At 43.8% G+C, this 12,370-nt stretch overlaps 1 protein-coding gene and 1 pseudogene across 5 annotated transcripts in view; both read left to right on the top strand.

The window, feature by feature from the left end:
* LOC100511376 (E3 SUMO-protein ligase RanBP2) overlaps positions 1–12,370 on the top strand; it is a 69,967-nt gene that overhangs the window by 10,459 nt on the left and 47,138 nt on the right. For all 5 annotated transcript variants that reach the window (XM_021087106.1, XM_013995883.2, XM_013995882.2 and 2 more), the window contains exons 3-7: positions 1,202–1,313; positions 2,008–2,160; positions 8,183–8,413; positions 8,740–8,885; positions 12,087–12,279. In XM_021087106.1, coding sequence (XP_020942765.1) covers positions 1,202–1,313; positions 2,008–2,160; positions 8,183–8,413; positions 8,740–8,885; positions 12,087–12,279 — 835 coding nt within the window. The remainder of the gene's footprint in view (positions 1–1,201; positions 1,314–2,007; positions 2,161–8,182; positions 8,414–8,739; positions 8,886–12,086; positions 12,280–12,370) is intronic.
* Positions 3,644–8,176, top strand: LOC100512223 (annotated as a pseudogene).

The raw sequence follows: 12,370 nt of genomic DNA, 5'->3' as shown, positions 1-12,370 counted from the left end.
CAAAAAATCATTTGGCATTAAACTTTCTCTAACGATTGCCCTGGGTTAAAGAGAACTGTGCGTATATCTTAATTTCTTCCTGGTTAGATAGATATCTGCTTTTATCAGCTGGAAAATAGTAATGAGAATACAAAATTTCTCCTGTGATAATATTGAGCCTAAAATATGCTAATTTTTATTTGTCACTTGAATTAAGGAGTGGAAGTCACATGCATTTCCTGTGTTTTAGCTGGGTACAGTCCTGTTAGATGTTACTTTCTTGTTTAAAGGGGGATTGGAGTTCCTGTCGTGGCGCAGTGGTTAACGAATCCAACTAGGAACCATGAGGTTGCAGGTTCAGTCCCTGCCCTTGCTCAGTGGGTTAAGGATCTGGCGTTGCTGTGAGCTGTGGTGTAGGTTGCAGACGCGGCTCGGATCCCGTGTTGCTGTGGCTCTGGCGTAGGCGGGTGGCTACAGCTCCGATTCGACCCCTAGCCTGGGAACCTCCATATGCCGCGGGAGTGGCCCAAAGAAATAGCAAAAAGACAAAAAAAAAGGGGGGAGGGATTATATCCTTTAAGTTGTTAACTGGAAATTGTCACTCTTTTAGTATTTTGCTTTATGATAAATGCATTTACATGCATTGAAATTTTGCTATAATTACTTGTTTGTTTCGTCTTTCTTAGGGCTGCATCTGCAGCATATGGAAGTTCCCAGGCTAGGGGTCTAATCAAAGTTGTAGCTGCTGGCCTACACCACAGCCACAGCAATGCCGGATCCTTAACCCACTGCACCATTCGAGGCCAGGGATCAAACCCATATCCTCCTGGATACTAGTGGAGTTCTTAATCTGCTGAGCCAAACGGGAACTCCTGTAATCACTTTTTAATTTCTATGCAAATCAGAAAAAAATTATGTGTTCATTTCTCATGAGTGGGTAGGGATGGGAAAAACTGTTGGTAAATACAGCGTTTAGTGGTGAACAGAGTTTGTTGTATAGGTGCTTGTGTTTAAGTATTATCTTTTTCTTTCTGTTTCTTTCTTCAGGATATTTGTGAGTTACCTGGATGTTTATTTTAAGTAAATAGTTTGAGTCAACAATTAGAATAACAGTATAAGTTAGTTACTGGTTACTTTGGCTTAAGATATGCTCTCAGCATTTAAATACAGTTCTGAATGGGGTAATTTAAAGATTATTTGTTTTTATACTATTTTTAAACAGATATATATCTACATATATTAATGTGCAAGAAAGGGATCCCAAAGCTCACAGATTTCTTGGTCTTCTTTACGAAGCAGAGGAAAACATAGACAAAGCTGTCGAATGTTACAAGGTAAACTATATAAAACATAGCCTTTGCACAGCCTAATATGCATAATGCCCAGATTTACATAATAAGTAATTCAAATATGTTTTAGGATGTCTTGAAAATTAGCACTGGTAATCATAACTATTATGTGAAACAGCTTGGAATAGATTTTAAATTATTTAGCCCAAAGTTTTAGGTTATTAAGAGGTTATTATGTCATTAGGAGGTTAGCACTTGTACAAGAAGTTTAAATACCTATAAATTTTAAGTCTACTGTGGTCAGAAATGCTATTCTTATGTGTGTATTTCCTTCCTTTTTTTGCATTTACCTAATAAAAACAAAGTTTTTATTTAATTCAGCTTCAAAATTTTAACAACCTTGAAATAACATGTTGTCATTTAGAAAGAGAGTTATGAAAGTTCCCAGGCTAGGGGTCGAATGGGAGCTGCAGCTGCTGGTCTATACCACAGCTGCAGCAACTTGGGATCTGAGCCACTTCTGTGACCTAGGCTGCAGCCCAGCAATACTAGATCCTTAACCCACTGAGCAAGGCCAGGGATCAAACCTGCGACCTCATGGATACTCGTCTGGTTCTTAACCTGCTGAGCCACAATGGGAACTCTGTAGAAAGACAGTGAGGTTACCTGATACATTTTTATGTATGACTGTGTGGACCTTAGGAATCCTACTAATTTCTGATTTCTTTTTTGATAACAGCGTTCAGTGGAATTAAACCCAACGCAAAAAGATCTTGTGTTGAAGATTGCAGAATTGCTCTGTAAAAATGATGTTAGTGATGGAAGAGCAAAATACTGGGTTGAAAGAGCAGCTAAACTTTTTCCAGGAAGTCCTGCAATTTATAAACTAAAGGTAAAAAACTGAGCAAAACAAAGCATATAATAAAAGCAGTTGGGGAAAACTTAAGATACAGCTATTTCTAGTATTTGGAGTCTAAATGACTTTTCAGGAGCAAGTCTTAAACTCGTGTGTGTGGGGTTGGGCATGTGGGCAGTGGGTGAAAGGGGGTCAGAAGGGTACCCGCCCTTCTATAAGATCAGTAAGTCCTTGGGGTGTCACGTACAGCAGGGTACTGCAGTTAACAGTACTGTAATGTGCATTTTAGAGTTGCCAAGAGTGTAGATCTAAGAAGTTGTCATCACAGGAAGGAATAATTTGTAGCTCTATGAGGTGATGGATGTTGCTTTACTGTGAAAGCCATTTCATGGGCTATGCATGCACCCCAGTGTGCCGGCCGCGCTGTGTGCCTCAGGGATGGCGCCACATTTATCCTGGGGTGATTCATATTGTAGGGATTTTACTGTTTCCTCAATTTAAATTGAGCTGTCAGTGATACAAAATTGTGCTTCATTGGGTGAAAATTACCCATAGGGTGATGACAGTTTAGAGTTAAAAAGTTTTTAAAGAACTGTTGCCTGAAAATGGAAAGGACTGTGTTTATGGAATAGTGAGGTTTTCAGGCCAAAGTTAAAGACAGTTTCTCAAGTATGTTAGAGGTACTTACAAGTTGTTGCTAACGTATTAACTGATTCTGATTGTTATTCTTTACTGAGTAAAATGGCTCTTGGGGGAGAAAAATCTTTCCAAATGTATTAGGCAAACAGTTTTCAGGGTGTATTTTTAACAGGACCCCCTTGCTCTGCCATTTATACATGTTTCTGACAGAGTTTTTAAAACTTTAATTTTGAAATTAGAGATTTTCTTAGGAAATTGCAAAAATTGTACAGAGAGGTCCTGAATATACTTCATCCAGTTCTTTCAGTGGTTGGTTACATCTTAGTGTAGCTATAACAATATCAGAATCAAGATTTAGGCATTGGTGCATGTATGTATATTTTCATCTTACTGTGTGTGTGGATTTCCATAATCAGCACCACAGTCGCCATACAGAACCATCCATCAGCACAGGGTGGTGCTCTTTGTGCTGCCCTTTTGTGGTCACATTCACCCCTCCATCCCATCATCCTTAACTTCTGCTAACTGCTCATTTCTTCTGTCTTTATGGTTTTGTAATTTAAAATGTTGCAGAAGTAGAATCATGCAGCATGTGATCTTCTGAGGGTGAGTTTTTCATCCTGCACAATGTCCTTGATACCAGCCAGGTTGTGTGTGTCAGTAGTTGGTTCCTTTTATTGTTGAGTGGTATCTTGTCACATGGATGTGTCCTATGGTTTACCCATTTCCTTTTTTTTTTTTTTTTTTTTGTCTTTTTAGGGCCATACCTGTGGCATGTGGAAGTTCCCAGGCTAGGGATCGAATCGAAGCTGTAAGCTGCCAACCTACACCATAGCCATAGCAACCCGGGGATCTGAGCTGCATCTGCTACTCACACCATAGCTTAGGGCAACGCCAGATCCTTAACCCACTGAGCAAGCCAGGGATCAAACCTGAATCCTCTTGGATACTGGTTGGGTTCGTTACTGCTGAGCCATGACAGGAACTCCTAACTATTTACTTTTGAGGGAGATTTTGGTTTCCAGATTTTGGCTATTATAGATCAATAAATTGAATGATTGTGTACAGATTTTTTTTTTTTTTTTTCCTTTTTAGGGCTGCACCCACAGCATATGGAGGTTCTTAGGCTGGGGGTCTAATCGGAGCTACAGCTGTGACCTACACCACAGCTCACAGCAACACCGGATCCTTAACCCACTGAGCGAGGCCAGCGGTTGAACCTGCAACCTCATGGTTACTAGTCAGATTCATTTCCACTGCGCCACAATGGGAACTCCCGGATTTATAAATCAAAAGCGTTTTAAAAACTAGAAACTTTTTTTTTTTCCCTCTCTGTGATAAGCACACTTGGGTTTTAAATATTAATCTAAAATGTTAGGTATCATTGTACAGATTTATCTTATTACCTTTGTCTTATATCTCAAACATAGTTTTCTTATTGGCCGTGACAGTACAGTCCATTTGGTGACAGTGACATTAGGAACTATGTAAATAATGGGAGGGACTTATTTTTCTTGCAGTGTAAGAAAAGTTAAATGCTTCTGAGGCATCTTGATTTTCTTTAATGACTCTTTAAAGATGTTGTCTAAAACTAAATCTATGTCAGAGCCTCCCCACCCCCCCATTTTTTGGAATAGAAATCCATGAGATTGATAACTATTTAGCAGAGTAATTCAGTATCTCCTAAAATTTGAGGCTTATTTATAGTAAATAGTTTTCTGGCCCTTCTTTGCTTCTTCCTCTCTCTCATTGTCTCTCTCTCTCCCCCGCTTCTTTCTTTCTTTTCCTTTTTGGGCCGCCCTGTGGCACATGGATTTCTTGGGCCAGGGATCAGATCTGAACCACACTTGTGATCTGCACCACAGTTGTGATCTACACTGCAGCTTCGGTAATACTGGATCCTTTAATCTACTCATTGTGCCAGGTGTGGTGTCGAACTTGTGTCCTGACAATACAGAGAGGCTGCTGGCCCTGTTGCCACAGTGGGAACTCCTGTTTTTAAACATATAATTGAAGTCTAGGGCTTTTGCCATTATAGCAGGCAAATGTAAGTTTGTGAAATGATTCAGAAGGAAAGAGGGCGCTAGTGGAGAGCACAGTCTGTGCTGAGTGGCGTGAGCAGGGAGGTGAGTGAGCGTAGAAGGTATGGTGGCGCTTATAGGTGGTAGCTTCCATTTCCCCTCGGGGGATGAGCTGTGATCCTAAGTTGAAAGTGAGAGTTGGAGGAAAGAGGAGGAGTATGAAGTGAACTCTTCAGGAATTGGAGAAAATGAGTGTGTCAGAGGTAAAAAAGGACTGCGTCTCCCTGGACCCCGTGGTAGCCGGTCAGTGGGAGACCTTTGTGGCTGTCCCCTCAGTTCCTCCAGCCCTGTGGAATCCTGCAAGACTCACTCATGCTTGAGTGCATCCCCATCCACGTTGGCCAGGCTAGTGTCCAGATCAGCAGTGCCTGTTGGGAGTTCTCCTGCCTGGAACACAGCATCCAGCGTGATAGCCAGATGCCAAGTGACAAGTCCATTGGAGGAGATGACTCCTTCAGCACCTTCTTGAGTGCTGGCAAACGTGCCCAGGGCAGTGTTAGTCAACCTGGAACCCTCAATCATTGATGACGTTTGCACTGGCACCTACGCCAGCTCCTCCACCGTGAGCATCTCATCACAGGCAAGGAAGATGGTACCGATAACCACGCCCCGGGTCACCACACCATTGGTACTGAGATCATTGACCGTGTCTTGGACCCAGTGTAGAAGCTGGCTGACTGGTGCACATGCCTCCAGGGCTTCTTGGTTTTCCACAGCTCTGGTGGGGGAACTGATTCTGGGTTCACCTTCCTGCTTATGGGACGTCTCTCTGTCGATTATGGCAAGAAGTCCAAGCTGGAGGTCTCCATTTACCCAGCCCCCCAGGTTTGCACTGCTGTAGTTGAGCCCTACAACTCCATCCTCTCCACCCACACCACCCAGGAGCACTCTGATTGTGCCTTCATGGTAGGCCACAAGTCCATCTATGACATCTGTGGTAGAAAACACGATATTGAGCGCCCAACCTACACTCCTCTGAACCTCGTCATTAGCTGATTGTGTCCTCCATCACTGCTTCCCTGGGGTTGGGTGGAGCCCTGAACGTTGATCTGACAGAATGCCAGACCACCTTGATGCCCTGTCGCTGCATCCATTTCCCTCTTTCCACTTAGGCCCTGTCATCTCTGCTGAGAAAGCCTACCATGAACAGCTTTCTGTAGCAGAGATCACTAATGCTTGGTTAGAGCCAGCCAACCAGATGGTGAAGTATGACCCTTACCATGGAAACACATGGCTTACTGCTGGTCGTACTGCACCGATGTGATTCCCAAAGACATCGATGCTGCCATCGCCACCTTTAAGACCAAGCGTAGGAGTTCCCGTCGTGGTGCAGTGGTTAACGAATCCGACTAGGAACCATGAGGTTGCGGGTTCGGTCCCTGCCCTTGCTCAGTGGGTTAACGATCCGGCGTTGCCGTGAGCTGTGGTGTAGATTGCAGACGCGGCTCGGATCCCGAGTTGCTGTGGCTCTGGCGTAGGCCGGTGGCTACAGCTCCGATTCGACCCCTAGCCTGGGAACCTCCATATGCCGCGGGAGCGGCCCAAGAAATAGCAACAACAACAACAACAACAAAAAGACAAAAGACAAAAAAAAAAAAAAAAAAAAAAAAAGACCAAGCGTAGCATCCAGTTTGTGGACTGGTACCCTGCTGGCTTCAAGTCGGCATTAATTACCAGCTTCCCACTGTGGTCCCTGGTGGAGACCTGGCCTAAGTACAGTGGGCTGTGTGCATGTTGAGAACACCACAGCTGTCACTGAGGCCCAGGCTTGCCTGGAGCCCAGGTTGGACCTGATGTGTGCCAGTCATGCCTTTTGTTCACTGTACATAGGTTAAGGCATGGAGGAAGGAGGTTTCCTCAGGTCCATGAGGACGTGGCTGTCCTTGAGAAGGATTATGAGGAGGTTGGAGTGGGTAGTGCTCTGGGAGAGGATGAGGGTGGAGAGTATTAACCTTTCTGCTGCGATCTTACACTCTTGGGACCGTCTTATTTATGTTCTGTGGAGCTGCTCATTGTGGCCCTATGTCAATAAAAGTGGTATTTCTATTTCCTATGTAAAAAAAAAAAGTAAAATAGGATTGTCTTTTCCTAGGCACTACTGGTTTGACATTTTGCAGTTACAGGCCTGAGCCAGTCAGCCTGGTTGTGATTTCCCAAATTCCCAGCCGCCCTGCATTCGTTTGTCCAGCTGTGAGCATAAAGGCCCAGAGAAAGCCGATGGCAGGTCTTCCAGGGGAGGTAGAGGGCGTTAAGTGAGGAGTCTGTACGTGCGCATTGATGGTGGCACTGCCACTGGGGCACTGTAGCTGGATAGAGAAGGACAGTGTGGGTTTTTGGAAAATTAACACTTGGTGATGCCAGCATGTTGGAAGGAGCTCTTCAGGTGGTGGAGGCGAATAGATTGGCAGCGAGGGTGCGTGAGCCCGCAGTGAGGTGGGAGAGTGAGGGGCATAGTGGTCTGGGTGTCTGATCAAAATACAGATTTTGCCAAATGGATGGCTGAGGCTAGGGTACAGAACAGCAGGGATGAGGGCCTTAAAGAGTGGAGCAGCTAGGCTGTCATCTTGTGCATCTTTGAGCTGCTGTGAACAGTGACAGCTGTTAGGGATGAAGAAAGCTGGTTCCATTCCAGTGCTAATAATGAGGAGTGGGAGGAGCAGCTGGATGGCAGTCCTCTAGAGAACGGTGGTGGGGAGGGAAGTGCTCTGGAGGCTGCAGACTACCCCCTGTGTGTGTAGACTAGCAGAGAAGTGACGCTCCATTCAGTGAGGCCAGAAGGTGGGGACTGAGAAGGTAGCAGAGCAGTAGGGGCTCCAGAGGGGCAGAGACTGAACCAGACTCCGGGTTTCTGGCGGGTGGCAACCACCATGTGCGAGGATGTGGGGTGGCCATGCCAACAGTCTCTGAGCTGAGCACAGGCAGCCACCACTGCTGTGTTATTCCTTATGTTTCTCTCCACATACATTTCTGGAGGTTTAGCCTCTGGGCTGGCAGTGACTCTGAAGGGGCTAAAGAGGTGTGTAGGGTGGTACTCCTGGGGGGAATTTACTAAAGCTCGACATAGTTGGTTGGTATTTATAGGAGCCATGATGTGTTTAATTTTTTCATTTTTAGACGCTCCACAACATGTGAAGTTCCCAGGCCAGGGATCACGTTCAAGCCATGGTTGTAGCCTATCGGCAGCACTGAATCCTTTAACCCACTGTGTTGGGCTGGGGATCAAACCTGTGTCCCAGTGCTGCAGAGATGCTGCTGATCCCACTGTGTTGAAGTGGAATTCCTTTGATGCATTTAGAATTACACGGATGTTTCTCTAATGAACGGTTCTTTAAAAATAGGAACGGCTTTTAGATTGTAAAGGTGAAGATGGATGGAATAAACTGTTCGACTTGATTCAGTCAGAACTTTACTCAAGACCTGATGATGTCCATGTGAACATCAGATTGGTAGAGCTGTATCGCTCGGACAAGAGACTGAAGGATGCTGTGAGCCACTGCCACAAGGCAGAGAGAAACATGGCCTTGCGTTCAAGTTTAGAGTGGAATTCCTGTGTGGTACAGACCCTTAAGGTAGGTAAAAACTGTTGGGTCTCACACTTCGATTCAGACAGTTACCATGTAGCCCTTTGTACTTAAGCACTGCCCTCCAAGACTTAAATTTGTTTAATTTATGTCTAGCAGCTGTGAATGGAGACTTTTACTAGCATGGTTCAGTTTATAATAGGTGGAGTGGAGAGATTACTATGACCAACATTTTGGGGGGATGTTTTTATAGGGTAATGTAAAAGCAACATGGAGTTACAGTATAGGAACAGACAGTGGAATTTGTAGGCATAAAACATGTCATGTTTTGTAACGTGATAGTTTTGTAACTTAGAGTTCTTTTTCCAAACCAGGAATATCTGGAATCTTCAGAGTGTTTGGAGTCAGATGACAGTAACTGGCGAGCGACCAATAGGGACTTACTTGTGGCCTATGGTAACCTAATGTTCCTTACACTGTCCACAAGAGATGTTCAGGAGAGCAGGGAGTTACTGGAAAGGTAAGTCAACCTGTGGAGAATAAGTACTTCAGTGTAGATGACAGATTGCGTTGTTATTTCTGTAGTGTATCCAGAGGTGAGAGCTAATATGAACTACTTAAAAAGGGTCTTCTTTTGTGGGGATATTGTAATGGTTTAGTGTGACTTTGATTTTTAGAGCACTGTATTATTATTTAGTCTTTTTTTTTTCTCTCTCTTTTTTTTTTTTTCTTTTCATGGCTGCACCTGTGGTCTGTGGATGTTCCCATGCCAGGGGTTGAATCACCTGCATCTACCACCTGTGCCATAGCTTGTGACAATGCCAGATCCTTAACCCACTGATGAAGGCCAGGGATTGAACCTGCATCCTTGCAGAGACAACATTGGGTCCTAAACCCGCTGAGCCACAATGGGAATTCTGATTAAATTATTCTTATAGTCCAGTATCTAGTTTTGTCATGCTTAATAAAGAGTCAAGCCTGAAAATGAGGGTTGTAACTGCTTTTCCATTTTGTTAAAAAAAAAATGATAAAATCTTTTTTTTTTTTTTTTTTTTTTTTTGTCTTTTTGCCATTTCTTGGGCCACTCCTGCGGCATATGGAGTTTCCCAGGCTAGGGGTCTAACCGGAGCTGTAGCCACCGGCCTATGCCAGAGCCTCGGCAACATGGGATCCGAGCCATGTCTGCGACCTATGCCACAGCTCACGGCAATGCCGGATCATTAACCCGCTGAGCAAGGGCAGAGATCGAACCTGCAACCTCATGGTTCCTAGTCGGATTCGTTAACCACTGCGCCACAACAGGAACTCCAAAAAAATGATAGCATCTTAAGTGAAAAACGAGAGAATAAACTTCATCTGTCAGATGTTGTAGTATAAGCAGTTAGCATCTCTGGTATTTCAGAAAACACTTCAGGTTTAGCTTAGAAACAAGTGAAATAGAGGGTATGATTTTTCTGTTTTCCTGTGTTTTAATTTTGAGGACCAGTATCGCCAGTTGATTGAAATAAATTCTTTTTTTTTTTTTTTTTTTTGTCTTTTTGCCATTTCTTGGGCTGCTTCTGCGGCATATGGAGGTTCCCAGGCTAGGGGTTGAATTGGAGCTGTAGCCACCAGCCTACACCACAGCTCACAGCAACACTGGATCCTTAACCCACTGAGCAAGGCCGGTGATCGAACCCACAACCTCATGGTTCTTAGTTGGATTCGTTAACCACTGAGCCATGATGGGAACTCCCTGATTGAAATAAATTCCGTTGAACAAAAATATCATTTGGATTTGTGTGTTAGTTTAGAGGAGGGCTGACTAGAGCTTGTGGGCCAAACAAGGCTTGCTGCCTGGTGAATGAAGTTCCACTGGACCCAGCCATGCCTCCTTGTTGTGTGTTATCTGTGGCTGCTGACACACTGCAGTGGTGGAGCTAAGCACTTGTGATGGGAGGTGGTGTGACTGCAGAGCCAAGTTAGTACAGGGCCTTGATAGGAAAGTTTGTCATTCCTAAATGTGGCTTACACTCCTTTTGTCTGAGAAGTTAACTCTTACTCTCCCTCTGGCATGGGAAGAAGTTCTTTTCACTGGAGTGTAGAGGGTAGGTAGTTGTTTTTGTGTGTGTGTGTGTCTTTTTGTCTTTTCTAGGGCTCTACCCATGACATAGGTTCCCAGACTAGGGGGTTCTAATCAGAGCTGTAGATGCCGGCCTAGACCAGAGCCACAGCAGTGTGGGCTCTGAGCCATGTCTGTGACCTACACCACAGCTCACGGCAACGCCGGATCCTTAACCCACTGAGTGAGGCCAGGGATCGAATCCACAACCTCATGGTTCTTAGTTGGATTCGTTAACTACTGTGCCGCAATGGGAACTCCGGTAGTTTTCTTGAGGAAGGAGTTAGTATCTTGAGATGGGTAAGGTAAGGGAAGCATCAAAAAAAACTAGGTTGAACTTTTATTTTAGAAAATATTTAGGATTTTTTTTTTTTGGAGGGGGTGGTGATTATATACTTAAAAACTTTTGGGGAGTTCCTGTTGTGGCTCAGCAGAAATGAATCTGTCTAGGATCCATGGGGTTGTGGGTTTGATCCCCAGCCTCACTCTGTGGGTTAAGGATCTGGCATTGTGAGTGGTGGTGTAGATTGCAAATGCGGCTCAGACCCCATGTTGCTGTGGCTTTGGTGTAGGCCAGCAGGTGCAGCTCCAGTTTGACCCTTAGCCTGGGAACTTCCATATGCCACAGGTGTGGCCCTAAATAGCAGCAAAAACAAACAAACAAACAAACTTTTGGTCACATGAGAAAATGAGGGTAAAAAAAATTAATTTTTTTCTTTCTCTTTTTTTTTTTTTTTTGCCATTTTCACCATTTTCTTGGGCTGCTCCCTCACCATGTGGAGGTTCCCAGGCTAGGGGTCAAATTGGAGCTGTAGCCACCGGCCTATGCCACAGCCACAGCAACTCCGGATCCGAGCCATGTCTGCAACCTACACCACAGCTCACAGCAACGCCAGATCCTTAATCCACTGAGCAAGGCCAGGGATCGAACCTACAACCTCATGGTTCCTAGTTGGATTCGTTAACCACTGAGCCACGACGGGAACTCCAAAAAAAAAAAAAGTTTCTTAGTAGTACTATAAAGTGCTTTTATCTTCATGGATACCCTGGAGGGGTCTTGAGACCTAGGGGTCCCAGGACCTCAAATGCTAGAAGAAATGTCTGTTGCTCAGATTTCTCATTATAACATACTTTAAAATCATCCTTCACATTTCTGTTAAGTGTTTGGTTTTGATTTTCTTACAAGATGAAGATTCTGAGGACAATTAGGATTCAAAAGCACTAATTAGTACATAGATTACAAGTAGTAGTGAGATACAGTTTAACTGTAGTCATGTATACAGTAAGAAGAACAGTTGTGATATTGATTATGCAAATATCTTAGTTACTTGTAATTTGAAAATGACATGCTTAATTTGAGAAATTTCAACTTTGAATTAAGTGATGAAACCATATGATTGAGAAGACGACATCATTCTAGAGCTTAAGGTTGAAGTATAGGAAGTATGTGGAATAATGAGCACTAGATGATTCATAATTCATCAGATAGAGAATACGAATTATTTGAAGTTAGAATGAGGAAGATGAAGCTTGAAATAAAGTTCTTTATTTTGGATTAAGATCAAACTGATTATTCACAATGCAATACTTTAATACCTATTTAATGTTTTACTATTACAGTTTTGATAGTGCTCTTCAGTCTGTGAAATCTTGTGTGGGTGGAAACGATGAACTTTCAGATACCTTCTTAGAAATGAAAGGACATTTCTACATGCATGCTGGCTCTCTGCTTTTGAAGATGGGTCAGCACAGTGATGTGCAGTGGCGGGCGCTCTCGGAGCTGGCTGCCTTGTGCTATCTCATAGCATTTCAGGTAATTCACATCCAATTTTGCATGTGATTGACATTTTGGTGACACTTTGTTGTATTTCACATGGAGATGTGGCTGGTACATAATGAAAATA

The sequence above is a fragment of the Sus scrofa genome, chromosome 3 (genome assembly GCF_000003025.6).
Source record: "Sus scrofa isolate TJ Tabasco breed Duroc chromosome 3, Sscrofa11.1, whole genome shotgun sequence".
Taxonomy (NCBI): Eukaryota; Metazoa; Chordata; class Mammalia; order Artiodactyla; family Suidae; genus Sus; species Sus scrofa.
This window is presented reverse-complemented; position numbering and strand designations above follow the sequence as displayed.